This window comes from Ochotona curzoniae, unplaced genomic scaffold (genome assembly GCF_017591425.1).
Source record: "Ochotona curzoniae isolate NIBS_2020 unplaced genomic scaffold, NIBS_Ocur_1.0 contig_1302, whole genome shotgun sequence".
Classification (NCBI taxonomy): domain Eukaryota; kingdom Metazoa; phylum Chordata; class Mammalia; order Lagomorpha; family Ochotonidae; genus Ochotona; species Ochotona curzoniae.
In genome coordinates this window covers 6,082,415-6,102,437 of record NW_024465035.1, presented here as the reverse complement: position 1 = coordinate 6,102,437, position 20,023 = coordinate 6,082,415, and the positions used below count along the sequence as shown (strand labels likewise).

At 50.2% G+C, this 20,023-nt stretch overlaps 1 protein-coding gene across 3 annotated transcripts in view; it reads left to right on the top strand.

Moving 5' to 3' along the window:
• Window positions 1-20,023, top strand: part of RFTN1 (raftlin, lipid raft linker 1) — a 167,491-nt gene that overhangs the window by 80,629 nt on the left and 66,839 nt on the right. For all 3 annotated transcript variants that reach the window (XM_040963354.1, XM_040963337.1, XM_040963346.1), the window contains exon 4: window positions 11,092-11,200. In XM_040963354.1, the coding sequence (XP_040819288.1) occupies window positions 11,092-11,200 (109 nt within the window). The remainder of the gene's footprint in view (window positions 1-11,091; window positions 11,201-20,023) is intronic.

Genomic DNA, 20,023 nt, shown 5'->3' with positions numbered 1-20,023 from the left:
AGCCCCTTTCAAGTATTTTGTATAGGGAACACTTAGAATTCCAGCAGTGCTTTTCCAGCAGTCCTGTTTTCTTTTTCTAGATTTGGTTCATTTTGCAAAGAGGAGACTTAAACATTATGGCACCTCCCCTCCTGTTTCGGAAAGCTGTTTGGGAAGCAGTGGTTTTATCCTCCTTCCCCCAGCCGTACGGTCACAGGAAGAAAAAACACCGATCATCTCTTGGCAATGCACTCACTCCCTCTAGCACAGTCTGAGTGCTCTTCTTGCCTTCCTCTGTCTGCCCCATGCTTAGGCCCCCCATTTCAGGTATCCCAGTACCTGTCTGATGCCATCCCTGAGTCCCCTTCACAACGGAATCACGGTGAATCCCTCCCTTTCCCTCTGACCATCGCTTCCCACTGCTCCCCGGGAGCCGCTGAAAAGCGCTCTCCCACAGGTGCATGTTGGCTGTGAGTTCATCCCCATGTGAGTTATGCACCTGATCGTTGCTCCAGCCAGAGAACCAGCAACCTTCACCTTCATACACCTTGTACCAAACTGAGCTATTCATCATTTCCATCAGAAAATTTGTGCTTTCTTCCATCCAGGTCTCGACTAATATTTGTTCTTTGTGCCCAGACTGTGCTGTCATGTCATGTCCCAGGACTCAGCTCTCATGTTCTTTGCTGTGTATTTTTTTTAAAGGTTTGTTTTACTTGAAAGTCAGAATTACAGAAAAATCTTCCATTTGCTGGTTCACTCCTCTATGGGCTGCAATAGCCAGAGCTGGGATGGACTGGAGTGTGGGGAGCCACGAGTGTCTTTCCATGTAGGTTATGTGGGCCCAGATACTTGGACCATCCTCTGCTGCTTTCCCAAGCCATTAGCATCGGGCCGTCTTGGAAATGGAACAGCTGGGACCACAACCTGCTGCCCAAATGGGATGCTGGCACCACAGGCTGAGAATTAGTGTGCCAAGTCATGGCACTGGCCCTGCGTTTTACTCTCTCAAACTTTCTCTGGACCCTGACACTGGGCGTGACTGAGCTCTTGTAGCCGTCCGTGTATTTGGGGGTTATCTCCCTGTACAGACCATATGCTTCTTCAGGGAAGGGTCTAACGCAGTGCCTTTAGTTCCATATGTGTCTGTGGTCCAGCAGGAGCTGCACAGAGGGCTGGCTGGATGGATAAAGGGATGAATACATCTTTCTGTTGTCATTAGTTAGCTCAGCTCATGAAACTACAGTAACCTTCCTTTTCTTTCATTAATAAATCATTTTCATACTTGGAGTTCATTTTCCTCCCTTCTTCCCCTTTAAGAAAAAAAAAAGCCATTCTGACTATTGCACTGGAACCTGTTGTTGCTTTGGAGGGAAAAAAAAAAAAACTAAAAATTTCTTCCTGTTTCCCAGAGATAGAGAATTATTTGTGTCTGTCAACTGACATTTAGTAACTTTTTTTTTCTGGTTGGAGAAGTGCCTAGGAATCTAAGTTTGTGTTTGTCACCATTTCTTTTGGTTGTTGCTGAAGGAAGCAAAAATAACCCCACTGAGAGGTCTACACGTTCCCTCTGCTTTCTTTTCATAACTGAAGCTTAAACTATGCTGGGTGTCCTGGGAAAAAGGAGACATTGTTGAAACCGTGGCCTTTGAAAGCGCCTGAGGGATTTATGAGTTGCAATGAGATCTATTGCATGTTTATTATTGAAAAGGATTGTGTATCGTCGTTTTTGGTCAGTGTAGTTTATACTAGTTTTATGGCAGGCCTGTGTGCTTTGGTAGCCTGGGTTCAGATCCCTACGTGAGACCCCGAGCGAGGAGTACCCAGCTGAATCCTTGGCCAGGATTTCCTGATGTTAACCCTTCTGCCTGGGTCCGTTTTGAATGTTCAACACGTGCATCTCAGCCATATTTGCTGGCAAATATGAGCTGCCCATGGCTTCACAAAGGGTTCTTTGTGGTCCAGCCCACCCCACAAGGGATGTGGAGGCAGGGACTTGCAAAAGTCCAGCTCAGATGCTTGTCTTATTGGGGGAGCATCTGCCAGCAGAGTTAACTGCAGAGTCTTCAGGCTTGGGACCCAGGCTTGTAGCACAGAGGTCAGATTTAGTCCCCTAAAGGTTGGCCTACATGGCCTTGGAAACCGCTGTGGGTAAGCGTTTGGCATAGTGGCTAACGTATCTTGTCAGGACACCCACTTGCCATGTCTGATAACCTGAGTTTGAGCCCTGACTCTCCTTGGATCCCAGCTTCCTGCTGATGGTTGCACCTTGGGAGGCAGGAAGTGGGGTCTCCTGAAGTACCACCCACATGGGCAGACTGGGTTGGGTTCCTGAGCCCTGGGCTCTGTTGGGCCCAGCCTTGGCTGTTGGGGACACCTGAGGAGTGAAGCAGAGAATGGGAGTTCTCATTCCCTCAGTTTGCCTATCTTTCGCTCTGACTGTAAAATAAATAAAATAGAAAAATAACAGCATTGTTTGAAGTCAAAATTTGACAGTTTGGGCTTACATGAGAACGTGATTTAGTGGCTTCTTAAAAAAAAATTGTTTATGTGAAAGACACAGAGAGGCAAGGACAGAGAAGGGGAGAGAGCTCTTTCATCTGCTAGCTCCCTTTCCAGTTGGCTGCAGTGACTGGGGCTGGACAAGGCTGAAACCAGGAGCCTGGAACTCCATTTGCGTCTCCTGTAGGGGTGGCACGTGCCCAAGTGTTAGCAGAAAGCCGAGTTCAAGTGGAGCAGCCTGGATGCACACCAGTGCTCCCATGGGATGCAGGCAGCTTAGCCAGCTGTGCCACAATGCCAGCCCGGATTTAATGGCTCCTTTGACAAAATTAGAAGGTTTGGCAAACTCTAGCCTGAAGTTTCTCCTGGTGGCTGGGATATGAAGTGTTCAGGGTCCCGCTGTCTCCACTAGCCTCATGGTCCTGCCAGCACACCAGGCTTCCACCCATGCTGTGTGTGTCCCCACGGCCATGCTCCTGACAGAGGTGATGTTCTGTGTGATGGTGCGGCTACCAGAGACAGGAACATGAGTGGGAGTCTGTTTGAAGTGAAATTGGGGAGATGGCTCCTGGTGGACACTCCCATAGCTTTCATTTGAGAACCAAGGGTCTAGAGTACATATTTAGGTCAGCACTCTTGGGGACTGTGAGCTGGCAACTGTTGCTTTGACCTTGTGCCCCCTGTCTGGCTGGGCATCACTCCCCTCCACACACAAGCACACACAGGTGTCCTGCTGAGTGGGGCTATGTGGGCATGTCTGTGTCTCTGCAGCCTATATGACAGTTGCTGTCTGTGTGTGGATGACAAGGGCCACACAGCTTGCTGGAGGTGGCTCTTTATTCTGTCCAGCTGCCTGGCGTCTGTTGTGGCCAGCTGTGTGGACACGAAGGGATGGCAGCTGATGACCACAAGGACACCTTGTGGTCAGGAAACACTTGGGTGCGGGTACTCAGTGTCCTGAGTGACTGGTTGGGTATGCGTTTGGCAAGCTTGTGATTAATGCTTTTCACACGTCCATTCCAATTTGGCCCAAGTGCTAGTTGTAAGGGATTGAAGAAATGCAGGCAGTTAGGGATGACAAAAAAAAAAATCTGGAAATGGATAGTGGTGTTAGGCGTGGAGCATCATGAATATATTTAATGACATGGGATTTGTTCACATAACAGTGACTACAGTGGACAAGGCTGTGCGGTGCAGAGTTTGTGCCAACAACAGGACATTTAAAAGAAGTGAGGAGACTAAGGAATTGGATGTCCTTTTGAGTTTACCTCAGTAAGAAAAGCACAGAATCCATTCTTCTGTGTCCTTCATCTCTGGTTTATTCTAGAAGGTTCCTGTGTAGGAGTGCACATCACTGAGCTGTACACACGTTTCCACCTTGGGAGATTTAGCGTCCCTAAGCTCAAGAATATTCTAAAGTTTAGCAGAAAAATCAGAGAGATTACAAAGGAATCTCTTGTGCCTTTTACCGGATTTTCCATCATTATTAACATCTTCCATTGTCAATAGTACATTTGTCAAACTAATGTACTAATATGTCTTGGCATATTACTTATTATTGCTTAAACTGCTGGTGTTATTCCAATTTTGCAGTTTTTCTATGAAGGTTCTTTTTCAGTTCCAGGATCCCGCACTGCACGTAGTTTGTCATTGTCAAGTAATTGCACTGCACGTAGTTGTCATGGTCATATTGTGATTGTTTGTTAAAGACTTTTGTGCTGAAATTTTAAAGGCAGAGAAAGAGAGAACTCTGCCAGTTTGCTCCCCAAGTGCCCACAGTGGCTGAGACTGGACCAGGCTGAAGCCAGCATCCGGCACTCTCTTTCCTTCTTGTATCTGGGTCCCTTGTGCCCTGATGGGTTTCTGAAGCCTGCCTGGACTCTGATGTCTTGGCTATTTTCCCATTGTCTTGAGCAGTCAGACCTGCTAAGTCTGTGTGCCTTGTTAGCACTGTATTACTACCCATGTCAAATCCCATGTTTTTGTCTTACTCGGGCTTGGTTTTCAGGCTAGCACAGCCTTGCTCAGTGATATCCTGTCATGACCACTTCATTCCTGAAACCCCCTCGGCAGCGTTTAGGAGTAGATGGTTTCATTCTCCCATGCTGTGCACAAGTGGGAGTCCACGGGCTGAGCTGGGTTAGTCAGAACTCTTTTTTAGCCAGTTCCCCCCAGGCTGTTTCTGGGAAAGGACCCAGAAGCATGATGATATATTTTTTTTCAGGAACCAAGTTGTTCTGAGCCCAAACCAGCCTCTTACTTGGACCACCTGCTGATCTGACAGGCTAATCCCATGTTAACAGTAAGCAGACTGCATCACACCTGTTCCCACAGCTTGGCTTAAATCGGTTCCCTCTTGGAATTCCTAGAGGCCAAGGACATTGGATAGGAAGTGACCACCTGTGGGCTTGAGCCCTTGGCTGGGTGGCTCACACTGTCCCCTCGGAGCAGTTTCCTGGGCTGGGGCAGCGTGATCTCCCTCTCCAAGTTTGCTTCCCTCCTCTGCCCTCACTTCCTTGTCTCCTTTGCTGTTTTCTTCCCGGGCTGCTCGTGATGGAGGGTCCCCACCCTCAGTAGATTGCTGTATCTCAGTGTGAGTACAGATCTCATCAGGTCTGTGGGTTTTAATGTCAACGGGAAGCAAATGTCCATTTCTAGTGCCCTTCCTGCAGCCCAGTCTTGGGGATGCGTTCCTCTTTCTGCCAGACATATCCGTGTGTCCTGGATGTGTCAGATTCAATTTCTCTGAAGAGAAATTCACCATCGTCTGCCCAAGCCTGTGTCACGCAAGCCTCCCCCCGTGAAGGTGTGGCCATTCTGTGTGTCCTGCCGGTGGCTAGGGTGACGATCCTTGGGGCCAATCTCGTCTGTGCCCTTCCTTTCACACTCTACATCCTGTCCCCATGGAATCTCAAAGGTTCAGCCTTGAGTTTGGCCAGGTTGCAGCAGTTCCCATCATGCCCATCTGCACTGTCACCAGCCTGCCTGGACCACTACCGTCCCTGCCTGCACCAATGAGGTGCTCCCTGGGCTGCCCCTGTAACCAGAGGGATTGCTTAAAAACAAATCACATTGCGTCACTTCTCCCTTCAGTGCTCTTCGAGGAGACTCCCTCGTCACTGTGAATAAAATGCATATCTTCGTGTGAGCTTGGGAGAGCTGTTGTCATCCCGTTCCCCATGGACCTCTGCCTCCTTAGAGTTGAGCTCTGACCATGGAGCCTTTGCATGAGCTGTCCCTTTTGCTCGGAGAACTCTTGTCCTGGGCGTTGTCACTCAGGTGTCCCATGTAAATGCAGAGGCCCAAGTGTTTCAGCAGGGAGTTAGATGGAAAATGGAGCAGCTGGGACTCAAACCAGCAACCACATGTGATTCCAGTGCTGCAGGCTGCAGCTTGACTTGCTACACCATGGCGCAATCCCACCTCCTCAACATCTTTACCCACGTTGTACCTCATCGGGGAGGCCAAGCTGAGCTTTCCCATGCTCCTGACTCTCCCCACTCTGTTAACACCAACACCGTTGCCTGTGTGTGCTGATGTTGTGTTTCTCCCACTACCACATGATCAGCTCATGAGGGCAGGGATTGTCACTTCTCTGTACGGATGGGTGCTGCAGGACAGGGCATGACGCAGATAGTGTGGTCAGCATGATCCAGCCTAGTTCTCCTGAAGTGTACCCATGCTGAGAAGGAAGAGGGGAGGACACGACTCCTGCAGTGGCAGGCAGTGCTGAGCAAGGTCTTGAGCCACTCCCTATGCTAGGGTCTTTGTGTGCTTTTGTCTTATTTAGTCCCTAAAATGATGGTAAGAGATTGCTTCTCTGAATATTACCACTTAGCAGTGAAAGAAACTGAAGCTGGCATTGAAGGAAGTTCCCCAAAAGCTCATGGAGGGTAAATGACTCATGTTGAGTTAGTCCTTGAACCTAACCTCTGACTACCTTAACATCCATGGTATTTGCCCAGTTGGGCACGGAGAGCAGTGGGGAAGCACATTTCCTTGTTGGTCGTGCTCTTTGCAGAGTGTGTGTGTTGAATGGGAGTCTCCCCACCAGGAGATGTGCGGGAGGCTTTCGTTTGAGCTTCTTTCTGTGTCTCTAGAAATGCACTCTGCTCCTCTGTTTTCGTTACCGTCTAACTCATTTTCCTCTGCTCTTTCCAGAACTGGCCCCTGCTGGGTTTCAGTCTTGGGGAAGGACTCATCCTTTTGGGAACTGCGGCTGAGATCTCCCACCTGTCACACGTGATGGCAGGTGGTGATTAGCTGAGAGCTGCAGATCAGAGCTCCTTCCTGACCACTTGATAGCTGGCAGACCATCTTTTCCCTCCTCCCAGGGCCTTTGGGTGGCCAGCCTGGAAGGTTCTGCTTGCAGACAGCCTGCTTTTTCTTGCACAGCCCTGCCCCTTGCCTAAAGGGACACTGCCTTCCAGCTACTAGCAGGTTCCCTGGGAGAAGCCATTTTGTGAAGTCACAGTGGGAGCTCCACCTTGGGAGCTGAAATTGTTTTCCCTACTCTTCAGTAAACCGTGACAGACCAAGCGGCTCAAGACAGTGGGTGTTTTTATCTTACTGCTTCTGGCTGGGGCTCTCTGCCTCAGAACTCCATCATCCCTGCACATCGGGTGGAACTGTGGCATCGTGAGAGGCTCAACCAGGAGAGGATCCAGTTGCAGGCCATGCCGGGTTTTGTACAGCCGTTGTTCAGGCTCTACGACCACTCCCACTGTAACAAGCCTTCTCCAGGCCAGCGTGGGATGGGGTCTCATGTTCTCCTCTGCCTCCCTGGAGTCCTAGAGCATGAAGTCATCAAAGCATGTTATCTATGCTGGCTTGACAGTTAACGCCCCATTCAACGGGAGATGATGCAGAAAGGTGTGAACACCAGGATGGGAAGGTTTTTGGGGGGTCATCTTGTGTGTGCTTATCCCTGCCCCTGAAAACTGAGTAGCCCAGAAACTCCCGGGGCAGCCCTGCAAGCCTGCAGCACCCCCTCTCCACTCCATCCATCTTCGATATCATCACCCTCTCATCTCAAGTGTGGAGAGAATTTCTCAAGGCAATAGGGGCCCCCGACAGGTGCTCACCTGCTCCGTCTGTGTGGGCTGATGTGCTTTCCAGCAGACCCTGCGCTAAGCCAGGAGTTTCTGTGTCCATGCAGAAAGCATGCAGGGCCTGTGCGTGCTGACCGCCTGCTGCCTCCTTTAGCTGAGATGTTGTGGAGTTCGTTCTGCGATGAAGGGTACCGGAGCCACCTGTCCTGTTGGAGAACTTCTCGTTGCAGAAGCAGAGATACTGGTTACCACATCCTGCACCTGAGCCGATTCCTCATGTGTCAGGGCTGTGAGCCGCTCGCGGCCAGCTGGCTTCTGCGTGCGTTTTGAGGGTTTTAGTGGGTGGATATGTGTACACTTGCTCAACATGATGTTTGCACGAGTCATGCGTGACCTCTGCGGCTGCTTGCAAGTAACTTCATGCCTTCTGTCATTAGTCTCTGTCAGAGGAGATGGGAGTTTATGTTACACAACATCCTCTCTGTGTCCCCGGCTTTGTGCTTAGAGACCCCACGTTAATACAAGGTTCCTTCAATTGGAACGTATGAGGGCTCCACAGAAAGTCTGTGGAGTGTGTGTCTTCTTTTTAAAAGAAAATGTTTTTGTTTATTTTTATTTGAAATGCAGATTCTTACAGAGAGGAGGAAGTCTTTCATTCCCTGGTTCACTCCCTGAATGGCCACAGGGCCGGAGCTGAGCTGAGCCAAAGCCAGGAGCCAAGAGCATCCTCTAGGTCTCCCATGCAGGTGCAGGGTCCCAAGGCTTTGGGCCGTCCTCTACTGCTTTCCCAGGCCACAGGCAGAGAGCTGGAAGGAAAGTGGAGCAGCCGGGACACAAAGCAGTGCCCATATGGGGTCCCAGTTATATGTAAGGCGAGGACTTCAGCCATTAGTTCTTCAAACAAGAACTCTGCCTGGATTTCAAAATCATTTTGCTGTGTGAACCTGTTCAGTCCATTTTCTGTGACTTCTTAGAAGAAGTCCCATGCATATGACCGTGTGTCTTGACCAAGTCTTTCCCTTGAAGAGTTTGGAATCTTCTGCTTTAATTCCTCCTGGCGTGCCTTTTGTTTAGAGGAGGATGGGAGTGTGCATCTAACCTCTGACCCAGGATGAAGGCAGGAAGGCCAGGGTTCAGCATGGCATGTCCCCTCAGCGTGGGTTCATTGCTGGCTGGGACTCGGTGTTGTGTTGTACATTGGCACCCTGTGCCTCTGCAAGGATGTGGGGAGCGGGGGAGGGGAACACAATGAAAATGAGCTCCTCAGGGTTGCTCACGGAACCGCAGCCTCACACCTGCAAAAACCAAATCCTCTTTAGTTTTCTTTCACTTTTTAATCTCATGTGATTCACCCCCAGGTGGTTAATGGTAGCATAAATTGCTTTGAATGCTGTATAAAAATCTTGGAAATTCATTAAAAAAAAAGTTATACTGAATTTATATTCAGAAGCTGTTTGGTGAGCTATGTCTCAGGCATGTAGAGCCTTCCGCACAGCAGGCTGGCAGGCAGGCCCTGCTCACCCCTCAGCTGCCCAGAGTGGGTGCTTGGCACAGGAACCCGGGCAGAGCCAGACCCTGGACCCTGACAGTCACTCTCTACAAGTCCCCTGGAAAACAGAGCATGCTCTGGCTGCCTCACCTGTAGCGTCACCTGGTACCTCACATCCGGCCAGGCCAAAGAACTTCCTTCAATTTCAGATGCTCACAGGGCCTGTAGCAGTGCCCCACACCACCTTAGTATCCTGCAGAGACCCTGCTGAAGCTTGTCTGCTGCTGGCTACATGATCACTGTGGGGCCCTGTGTTGCGTCATGGGTGTGTCCCTGTAGTGGGAGTGGGGGCAGCAGCCCCACCCCTGTGTGTGCCGAGATGTGGTTTTGACCCTACACCAGAAGGCCTTGACCTTGTACCACCCTTCACATAACACTGTTTTTCTAGAAGGTCTGTGTCAGTTGCCTTCCAGTATTTCTTTAGTGCGCTGATAGGTTTTTCCAGGTTGCTCCATAAGGCTAAAGTCTTTGCAAGATAATTTGTGGGGTCGGCGTTCTATTACAGTGAATTAAAGCACCTCCTAAGGCATCCGTGTTCAGCCCAGGGTGCCTGAGGCTTGCGGTCTAGCTCCTGCCAGGGCATACCCCGGGAGGCAGTAGGAATGGCCCGAGTACTTGGGTCCCTGCCACCCTACAGGGAGACCCAGATGCAGCTCCAGATCCCTGCCTTTTGTCTCACTCAGCCATGGTTTTATTTTTGGGGAGGAGAGGTTGCTGGGGTGGGGAGGAGGTGGGCATTTGAGAGTGAACCAGAGGATGAGAGCTCTCTCTGTGTCTCTCTCTTTTCAAATAAAAATAAACACATAAACTTTTTAAAAATTTATTTTGGATTTTTCTTAAGTAATATGATGGAGTACTTTAGAAAGATTGTGGAAAGTGGAAATAAAAGATGTTCAGCTACCAAAAAAATGTTGCAATCCATGTGTAGTTCTTTTCATAACTTGTACTTTCCACAATTATTTTTTTTAAAGATTACTCATCAGTGAATATATTTGCTTCCTTAAGAAGTGAGCAAAATTAGAGATGGTGACTGACACCATTATCCCGCCGCGCTGTGGGGCTGTGAGCTACACACGGGTCGGGCTGGGGGACAGACATGCAGCCTGGGGTCTGTGCGTGTGTGTGACTGGGGTCTGTGTGTGCATGTGTGACTGGGGTCTGTGTGTGTGTGACTGGGGTCTGTGTGTGTGTGACTGGGGTCTGTGCGTGTGTGACTGGGGTCTGTGTGTGTGTGTGACTGGGGTCTGTGTGTGTGTGAATGGGGTCTGTGTGCGTGTGTGATTGGGGTCTGTGTGTGTGTGTGACTGGGGTCTGTGTGTGCGTGTGTGACTGGGGTCTGTGTGCGTGTGTGACTGGGGTCTGTGTGTGTGTGAATGGGGTCTGTGTGCGTGTGTGATTGGGGTCTGTGTGTGTGTGTGTGTGTGTGAATGGGGTCTGTGTGCGTGTGTGATTGGGGTCTGTGTGTGTGTGTGTGTGACTGGGGTCTGTGTGTGTGTGTGTGACTGGGGTCTGTGTGTGTGTGACTGGGGTCTGTGTGTGTGTGACTGGGGTCTGTGCGTGTGTGACTGGGGTCTGTGCGTGTGTGACTGGGGTCTGTATGCGTGTGTGATTGGGGTCTGTGAGCGTGTATGATTGGGGTCTGTGTGTGTGACTGGGGTCTGTGTGTGTGTATGATTGGGGTGTGTGTGTATGATTGGGGTCTGTGTGTGTGTGACTGGGGTCTGTGCGTGTGTGTGTGATGTGTTGTTTGCCCCCATGAGCCATGCTATATTAGACCCATCATGCTTCTGATGGGTTTTTTCACGGTCCTGCTGTTAGGAGGCCCCTCCATTGTCTAGCTCTCCTATAGGTTCTCTGAGTGGCTGAGTAGGAGTTGTGTTTAGCACCGCTTTTCTGGCAGTTCCTTCAGGGACTTCATTAAATACCTACTGATTATGATTATTATTTTTACTTTTGGCGTTGTATAAAATCTCCACCTTTCTATGTGGATGTGTTTCTCTTTCCCTGCAGATCTCAGAAGAGCGATCCTCACAGTGAAGGCTACGTCTTAGAACTAGATTGCTGTTCTTCCCTGGACCACCTGACGGACCAAAAACTCATGCCCGAGTTCATTAAGAAGGTGAGCACATGGATCCAAGTGGGTGGCCAGGTGGGCGAGCTGGCCACACTGTGGAGGATTCTGGGTGAACCATGACCTACACCTTGGGCAGCCTTCCAGGGTTGGCAGTCCTCGCACGCCTGGCAGTCCTTCCCAGGCCGCCCAGACCAGGGTCTCCTCTTAGGGCTGGAATAATGCTGACAGCCTGTGTGTGTGTGTGTGTGTGTGTGTGTGTGTGTGTGTGTGTGTGTGTGTGTGTGTGTGTGTGTGCAGGTGGGACCCTTCCCCCAGCAGCTCCTCACGCTAGGGCGCACCTCCAATCTCACCTTCCTGTGGATTTTTGTTGCTGTGAGCTTTCTGCTCTTTCCTACTTGAAAGCCAGATTCCTGTGGTCTCTGCCATGTGGTTGGACCAAAGAAAAATTGCCTGCTGCAGGGAATTCCTGACGGCCCAGAAATGTGCCTGGTTTTGAACATGTCTTCCTGCCAATTGAGGTTTTGTGGCTGGTGGCAGGGTCCCCTTGGGTTACAGCAGTGTATTGACTGAAGAAGGAATGGCGCTGTGCCACGTTGGAACAGAGGACATTGATTCATGTCCATCTCGTTCTCCCTGACCCCTTCCGGGGTCTTGGTGCATGCAGCTGTGCATTACCTAGCTGCTGGAAGACGTGCTGTCCTTAGGCAATGCCAATGCTGTGGGAAGGTCTCACCAGGCACTTACACAAGCCTGGTGGTCACCTGCTCACAGGATGCGCACCAAGCATGAGATGCCTGAGGCTACTGCTTCCAGCAAGTGGTTTTTCAGAGCACGGAGCATACCCTAAAATGAAAGCAAAAAGCGTCACAAATATGCAAGGTGGCAGCTTACTTTATTGTCACTGTCAGGTTGATGTGCTTTGCATCCTGGTTCATACTCAGCTTTTACAGGATTGGCAGGGCAGTAGGATTGTTTATGCCAGCAACACTGCATCCATGTGCGGCCATGGGGTCGCCACGGGATGACAGTGTCCCCAGCATGCGGAGCTTTCAGCTTCGTCATGGGGCTACGGTCAGGTGGAGGGGCCAGCGTGGACAGAGATGTTGTGACTGTGATGGGCATTTCCTGCTCCGTACTGGTGGTCCCGCTGCTTTGTTGGCGAGAGCTCATTTGTTCATCTCACTGCCTGTCAGCAAGGAGCAGGACTGGGAGACATGCCCTGGTGTAGCTGGGAAGCAAGGTGCCAGTGCTCAGACAGGAAGGAGGAGGAGTGAGTCCTTACAGCTGCCCTGGGGCAGGCGGGGAGAGGGCAGGGTACAGGTGAGGGCCTGAGGCAGGAGGGAGCCAGGGAAGTTTAAATGTCAGAGGGGCTGCCGGAGAGAGGGAGGGTGAGGGTAGGAGAACGGGCCTGGGGAGGCAGGCGTGGGGGGCTGGCAGGACTGGCTCACGAGTGCAGGAAGCTGCTGAGGGAGTTGTGCCAAACAGCGCGAAGTTCAGGTTGTCCCTGGAAAGGGTGTGTGTCTGCTGCCTGCTTTCCTGCCTCGACGTGATCAACACTATGACCAGGCCCCCAAGGACAGGGGATGCAGCCAAGACTGGGGACCAAGGACTCGAGTATTTCTGAAGTCAGAACTTCTGGGAATGGCATTGAGTGGGTGGAGGCTCTTTCTACTCTCGTATAACTCAGATCATTGTGTAAGGGATGGGGGAGAAGTCATTCCTGTTCACACTTGCGCAGTGTAAAATGAGGGTATTTTTTTTAATCACGTGTAAGTAGGGCTGTCTTTAGATTGCTGTAGATGTGAGTACTGGGGGGATAATTTTCAAAACGACTTGGCCGTTTAGAGGGATGTGGGTCGGATGTAGACATGAAGCTGTGTCCACGAGGACATCTGTCCACCAGAACGTAACTTCCACATTTGTGTTCTGTACCCTGGAGGCCACTCGCCAGTTTTTATTAAACTTTCACTTTTACCCCAGCCTTCTTTTCCACCACTGATTTTATGTGCATGAATACAGCAGTATCTCATTAGACATTCAGTAATTGATTGTATAGGTGGTTGACACAGGCTCATTCCATATTGGTGTGACAGTTCTTGGTGTGAACATTTTGTAAGTCACACTTTAAAGCCAAGTGTGTCATCCTGCTCTTGCCACACCCCAGCTGTCAGGTAAAAATCACGGACTCAGGCCCTGCGCAGTAGCCTAGCGGCTAAAGTCTTGCCCACACCAGGATCCCGTATGGTGCAATGGTTTGTGTCCCCGGCCGCCCCACTTCCCATCCAGCTCCCTGCTTGTGACCTGAGTAAGCAGTCAAGGACAGCCCAAAGCCTTGGGCTGCTGCACCTGCATGGGAGACCTGGAAGAAGTTCCTGGCTCCTGCCTTCAGATTGGCTCAGCTCCGGTCGTCGCAGTCAGTTGGGGAGTGAATCAGCATATGGAAGATCTTCCTCTCTGTCTCTTCTCCTCTCTATACATCAATACAAATAAATAATTCAGCAAAAATAAATAAAGGGACTGACCACTCTTGCTGGAGGGTTCGCGACCGGATGTTTGTCTTCGTTAGGGGAAGGTGATTTATGCTCGCTCTCTCCTTGGAGTTGCCTTGACGTGAGCCCCTGCCACCCAGCAGGGAACATGACCGGGACTCAGAAGATTGTTGCTGGGGAGTCTGAGGCTGTAATTCCCAGGCCAGTGTATCTGGTGGCCAGGACAGGAGGGGCAGAACCTTGCACGGGACCCCCTTCCCCCGGGCTTGCTTCTCCGTGGTTGGGCATTGATTTGTAGAGAAACTGACTCCCTGTGCGTGCAGAGCGGAGAGGCCCAGTGCAGTGGTGGGAATGTCCTGTTCTCACACAGATAGAAGGAAGGCCACAGGTGCTTCTGGGGGAGAAGTCGACTGGAAAGTCACTGGGGTATTTTCCTTGCAAATGACTGATGAGTCCCCTCGTCTCGACGTAGGTGATGACACGTTAATTGCCATTCGGCTGGGCCAGGCTGAAGCTGGCTCCCTGGCTGCCGTGACTCACAGTCATTCCTTTTTAATCTGAGTCATTACTTTGTGTGAAATAATGGTGTCTGCACCTACGACGAGTAGGTCCATGTCTTAGATGAGGTGGTCATTGTCTCATGTTGTCGCTGTACCATCCTGTGGATTAGAATGAAGTTCGACCCCCTTGGAGGTTTTTTGCCCTGAAAAACTGTGGTCCGCGTTATTTCCCTACCATGTGTTTTAAATTAGCAGAACCTCTTTTTTTTTTTCTTTTGCTAGCTGACGCAGAGGGGAGGAAAGCTTATTATTTCCCACAATTAGGAGAAATGAAATTCTTTGTGTCCCCGTCATGTAACATGAGCTGACGTGGCTGTCATTCCCACACCCTGCGCATCCTGCTTTTCCACAGAGGGCTGAGGGAGCTGAAAGGAGGAGCCTGCAGCTTGCAGGGTGGGCTCAGGAGTCCTCAGAGCGCCTTTGCTGGCCACGTGCAGGCTGAGTGACCGCCTTCTGCCATTCCCTCTTGCATGCCCCGTGCTTCAGCCAGCTGCCTTTGCACGCAGTGTTTACTCCAGGCCACAGCATGCGTAAGATGTGCAGTTAAGAGCAGACTTGGGGGTGGGTCTTATTGCCGAGTCTTGGACCTGAGTGCTCCTGTCCCTGGCCTCATCCCTGTGCCTGGAGCGCCCCATGGGTCCGTGGGGGACCTGTGCATTTCCTGTTTTTCAGAGCTCCCAGAGGACTGTGGAGGAGGCGCACTGACCCACTGTACACTTGCTTGCAGATGGCTTTCTGTTACGGGGAGCTTCCTGGGAAAGTGCATGTCGGAAAGCAGTCATGTTCATTCACAGTGCTGACGTCATGGGTGACGTGGGTGACACAGTCACATGGTGCAGGAGACGACATCCTGTGACGTTTCCTAGACAGCGGATGAGGTCGAGGCCAGGACTGAGACAGCTAAACCACAGAACCTGGCTTGGGCCTTCCCCAGGAGAGATGGCACCAGGCTGCATAAAAGACTTGGGGACTGTGTGAAGGCTCTTGGGCTAGGGCACTTGAGGAAGGTTCTAGAGAAGTTGGTGTGGAATGAGAGCCCTGCAGAGTGAGCAGCTGAGGGCAAAGTGGACAGGACCCTTGTGGTGTGGACAGGAGTGTGGACAGGACCCCGAAGGCCAGGGAAGAGCCAGGCTGTGTTTGTCCTGAGCGTGGCTTACTGTTAGGAACACGGAGCCGAGCCCCACCGCCCACGTGAGTCAGATAGGGTTGCTAAGGAAGGATGCAGGGCATGGAGCCAGGGGCAGAAAGGCAGGGAAAAAATGTTTTTAATTCTCTCTCCTTTTTTCTGTCAGGTGTATGTTTGGCCCTTATGTGTGCATGCAAGGTCTGTTCACAGTGGGATTCCGCTCCGCAGAGGGGATCTTGTGATGTACCAGGCGGACTTGGTGTTAGAAGCATGGCAGGCCCTGTCCTTTAACCCTTGTCACAGCCCCGCTCCCGGAAGCTGGGCGGCCTCCCCAAATTGAGAACTATCAACAGTGGGTCTGGGGTTTCCTGCTCATGATCTAGGGATGGAAAACAAGGTTGGGATTGGGTGGCAGAGAGTGTAAGCAAGGTGTGGTCCACACCAGGTGCTGGCTGCTCCAATTACAGGTGTCCCCTTGTGGAGGCTGCTGCTGCAGGGCCTGCTGCTCAGCTTCTCCTGGAGGAAGCCACCCGCTCTCCCCAACCTGCTTGTGGGTGGTGCTCCCCTGCTGGAGGCAGGCCAGGAGCCTGCGCCCTGGGCTCTGGCCTTTAGGAAAAAAGATTATTATTTAATTTATTATTATTAATTTATCATTTAATTAATTTAATTTGTGATTTACTTCTTGTAAGGTACCAGTTCAGAGGGAGCTCCTCCCTAGGGCCTCTGATCATTGTGCAGGGGCTGTTGTCCTGGGCTGGGGTGGGCAGACGCCTCCCTGCCACAGGTTGACGAGTAAGTATGTTTCAAAGGAACCAGAGCTAATGCAGGTGGGCATGGAAGGAAGCTTTGTTTGTTTTAAAGTGGATATTTAAGCATTTTTGATTAACATTTATTTATTTGAAAGGTCCAGTATGATGATGGGGAATGGGAGAGTGCAATATCTTTCTTCCAGTGATTCACTCCCTGAATGGCCACACTGCAACTATTAGGCCTGGGAACTGGCTAAAGCCAGAAGCCCAGAACTCCATGCAGGTGGGTGGCAGGGTCCTAAGCGCTTGGTTCATCTCCTGCTGCCTTCCCAGGAACATTAGCCGAGATGGATCTTGAAGTAGAGCATCTGGGACTTAAAAGTGTTGTACTCCCGTATGCAACCCTACGCTGCAAGTCCCGGCTGGCTGTGCCACTGACTTGAGCATCCATGAATGTTGGAAGGTGCTGCTAGAGAGGGGGTGGGTGAGAGAATTCAGAGGAGGTGAAAGTGGAGGCAGGTTCAGGTGGGGCAAGACCATGGAGGGGCCACGACCTTTGCCTGTGGGAGATGCCTGCCTGTTTAGTCTGGGCGAGGAGGTGGCAAGCATTGGATTGCATGGTAGAAGAGATGTGCTTCTGTATCTGGCTTGTTTCATGTCACCATGTCCTCCAGCTTTGTTTATGTTATTGGCACATGGCAGTATCTCCTTTTTAAGGCTGGATAATACTCTGCTGTTTGTAGACCCTACACCAAACTAGTGATCCATTCATCTATCAGCAGGCTTCCCTGCCCTTCTAAAATGGGTCACTAGTACTTGCTGTCTTCAGCTGTACAGAATCACTGTTGGCTGGGAGGAGGCCAGTGCTGTGCTGTATTTTTTGGTTATACTGACACGAGTGTTCCTGGCATCGATGCCTGAGATATAACTGTGTAGTGTAATGCCCTCTGGGGCCTCTTAGCAGAGGCAAGATTTGTAGCATGCCAATTAAGAACCCCCTCCTCTCTGTCTTTTGTCACCCTAGAAAGACATGTGTTGGGTATGTGTCTTTTTTTTTTCTTTGATAACAGGCATAGCTTGCTTCCAACACATAGTCAGCAAAAACTAGGGCAGTAGAATTTGTTGACAGCTGTGAATCCTAGCCCGCGCCTGCCGTGCTGTCTCTTCAAGATATGCTAGCCTGTCGGTGCCCCAGCTCCCACTGTCTGCCCTCTCGACTCACCCCAGCCCTGGACTTCTTCCGTCACAGTCATTCATCAGAGCTTCAAATACATTCTTTTCTCCGGCTTTAATTTCTCCTTTTTTTCCTCTGTCTCTTCCCCCATGCCTCTAATTCTAGGTCTTGCCGTTATTGCTTGGTGGGTCCATCTAACAGAAATATGACTTTTTAGCCACCTATATGGATTTCAAATTTGCTCATAGCCATATTAAAAATAAAAGCAAGAGAGAACCCTAGTAGAATATGTCACTTCAACTAAGATTTCAACTTTTAAGCATGGAACAAGAGATTTTTGCAATGACAAATTGGGGCCTTTTCCCAAGTCAGTCTTCAGAATTCATGGTCACTGGTATTACATCTCAGTTTGGACACATGATTTTTGATAGCAAAGTGAACTATCCTACAAAATAAAGTTGTGCTTAACAGGAAAGTATTTCACAATGCTTCCATTTTGAGATTAGAGCTGGGGGTGGGCATTTGACATTGTAGATTAAGCTGTGATTGGCTTCCAGTCCAGCTTCCTGCTAACGCACGCTCTGGCAGACAGCACATAGTGGCTCAACTACCTGGGCTCCTGCCACCCACAGTGGGAGACCTCAATGGAGTTTCAGGGCCCTGGCATCGGCTTGTGCCAGCCCTGGCTGCTGTAGCATTTGGGAATCAGAGAATCAGCACATGGAACATTGCTTTCTCTGCCTTTCAACTAAGAAACTGCAAATAAATTTTACAAAATGAACAGCGTTGAAAACCCAGCTCTTTGGTTTCATTTAAAAAAGAAGACTAGCGTTGAAAGGCCGGCTCTGCTGTAATTGCCTCACAGCTGCAGGTGGCGACTGGCTGTCGTCTTGGGCAGCATGTCATGTATTTCGGCCCTTTTCTGTCTTTTGTGTTCTCTGAGTTGACACAAACCCTTGTGATTCCAAGTTTTGTCAGTCCCACGGGAGATTGTGTCACAGAACAACATGAGTAACTGGACATTTAGACAAAACATTCACATACTACAGAAATCTGGGACCCGCGTTGTGGTGTGATAGATTAAGTTGCCACCTGCAGTGCCACCATCCCACACGTGCTCTGGTTTGAGTCCTGCTGCTCCACTTCTGATCCAGCTTCTCTGATAACATGTCTGGGAAAGCAGAGAAATGTGACCCAAGTCTGTGGGTATTGTGGCAATTTGGGGAGTGAACCAGGGACTCTCTAGCTCTCTTCTCTCTCTCTATGTAACTCTGCCTTTCTTACAAAAGAAAATTCTATTTTTCCCCATGAAAAATTTTTTTCTGTTTAATTTCTGGCGTAGCTTTAACATAAGGCCTTTTAGGAATATACTTGAAGTGATTACCTTTCTGCATGTAATAGTAATAATTAACTTAGCTATACATGCGTATTTAAAGTTGTATAAAATGTGTGAATTTGCGAGTAGTGTTTCCCCTCCACCCTGGTGTTTAACACAAGCTTGCTTCCTGCGGGCTGTCCTGCATCTCTGCCTCGGTGTCTGGTGTCACGGGATGAGCTTGGTCCTCTGGCACAGGCTTCAAGTTCATCCGAGTTCTGCTCATCCACAATGGGACCCAGCACCTTCCAAGCCCATGAATGACGCTGTTTGCTAAGCTGTACGTGTGCCTCATGAGCATGTAAGTTGTGTTTTGGTTTTTTGGGGTGCTTTTTTTTTTTTGGTTCTCATTCAGCTCATGTGTGAATGAGAAGCCTCCTTGGTGGAACCACTGATTCTGCATTGTTGAGAGAGAGAGATGTGGAGAAGAGGGGAGGGAAGGAGAGGTGTCTGTTTTATGGAAGATAGCATAAATAAATCCAGGGGCGTGTATCAGTGTACAGTTCCTTAGACACACCTGGGTAACTCACACCCAGGTGAGCAAGTAGGACAGAACCCACAGCTGGGCCCTTTCTTGCAGTCACCACCCCCTCACACAAACCATCCATGAAGCCCAGCAGCGCCTCCTGCGTATCTGAATGGCATCTTTTACTCAACACTAGATCTGTGAGATGCTCCATATTGAAGGGCTTGCTTGTGTTCATTTGCATGTAGAATTTGTGCTTTGCTTTTATTTGTTTATTTATTTATCATTTCATTCTTAAGAATTTTTTTTATTTGAAAAGCAGAGAGCTGGGAGGACACACACACACAACTTGCTCTTGCTGATTTACTTCCCAGGTACCGGCAGTGGCTGGGGTGGGGTCAAGTCCAGGAGCTGGGAGTCTGGGTCTCTCACCTGGGTGGCAGGGACCCACGTCGTCGAGCTGTCACCGTTGCCCCCCAGGGTTTATGTTAGTGGGAAGCTGGGTCAGGATGAGAGCTGGGACTCAAACTCCAGCACTCTGGCATGGAATATGGGTGTCCTAGGTGGCATGTTATGCCCGACTTGCTTTTTCATTTTTTTTCATTTGTCTTTTTGAAAGGCAAAATGACACAGTAAGGGAGAGGCAGACAGGTGTGTTTTCCATCCATTGGTTCGCTCCACGGATGCCTGCAACAGCCAGAACCAGGAGGAAGTCGGGAACCAGGAGCTCCTGTCTCACTGGCCACGTGCGTGGCAAGAGGTTGAGTACTTCAGCTGTTGTCTGTGCCTGCCTGTGGTGCACTAGGAGGAAGCTGGGTTCGAGGCAGAGGCAGGACTGAGTCCAAGCACTCCAGTGTGAGCTCCAGGCATCCCACGCAGCAGCCTAACCAGCTGTGCCACAGTACCCACCACCCCTCCGGTTTTTAAAG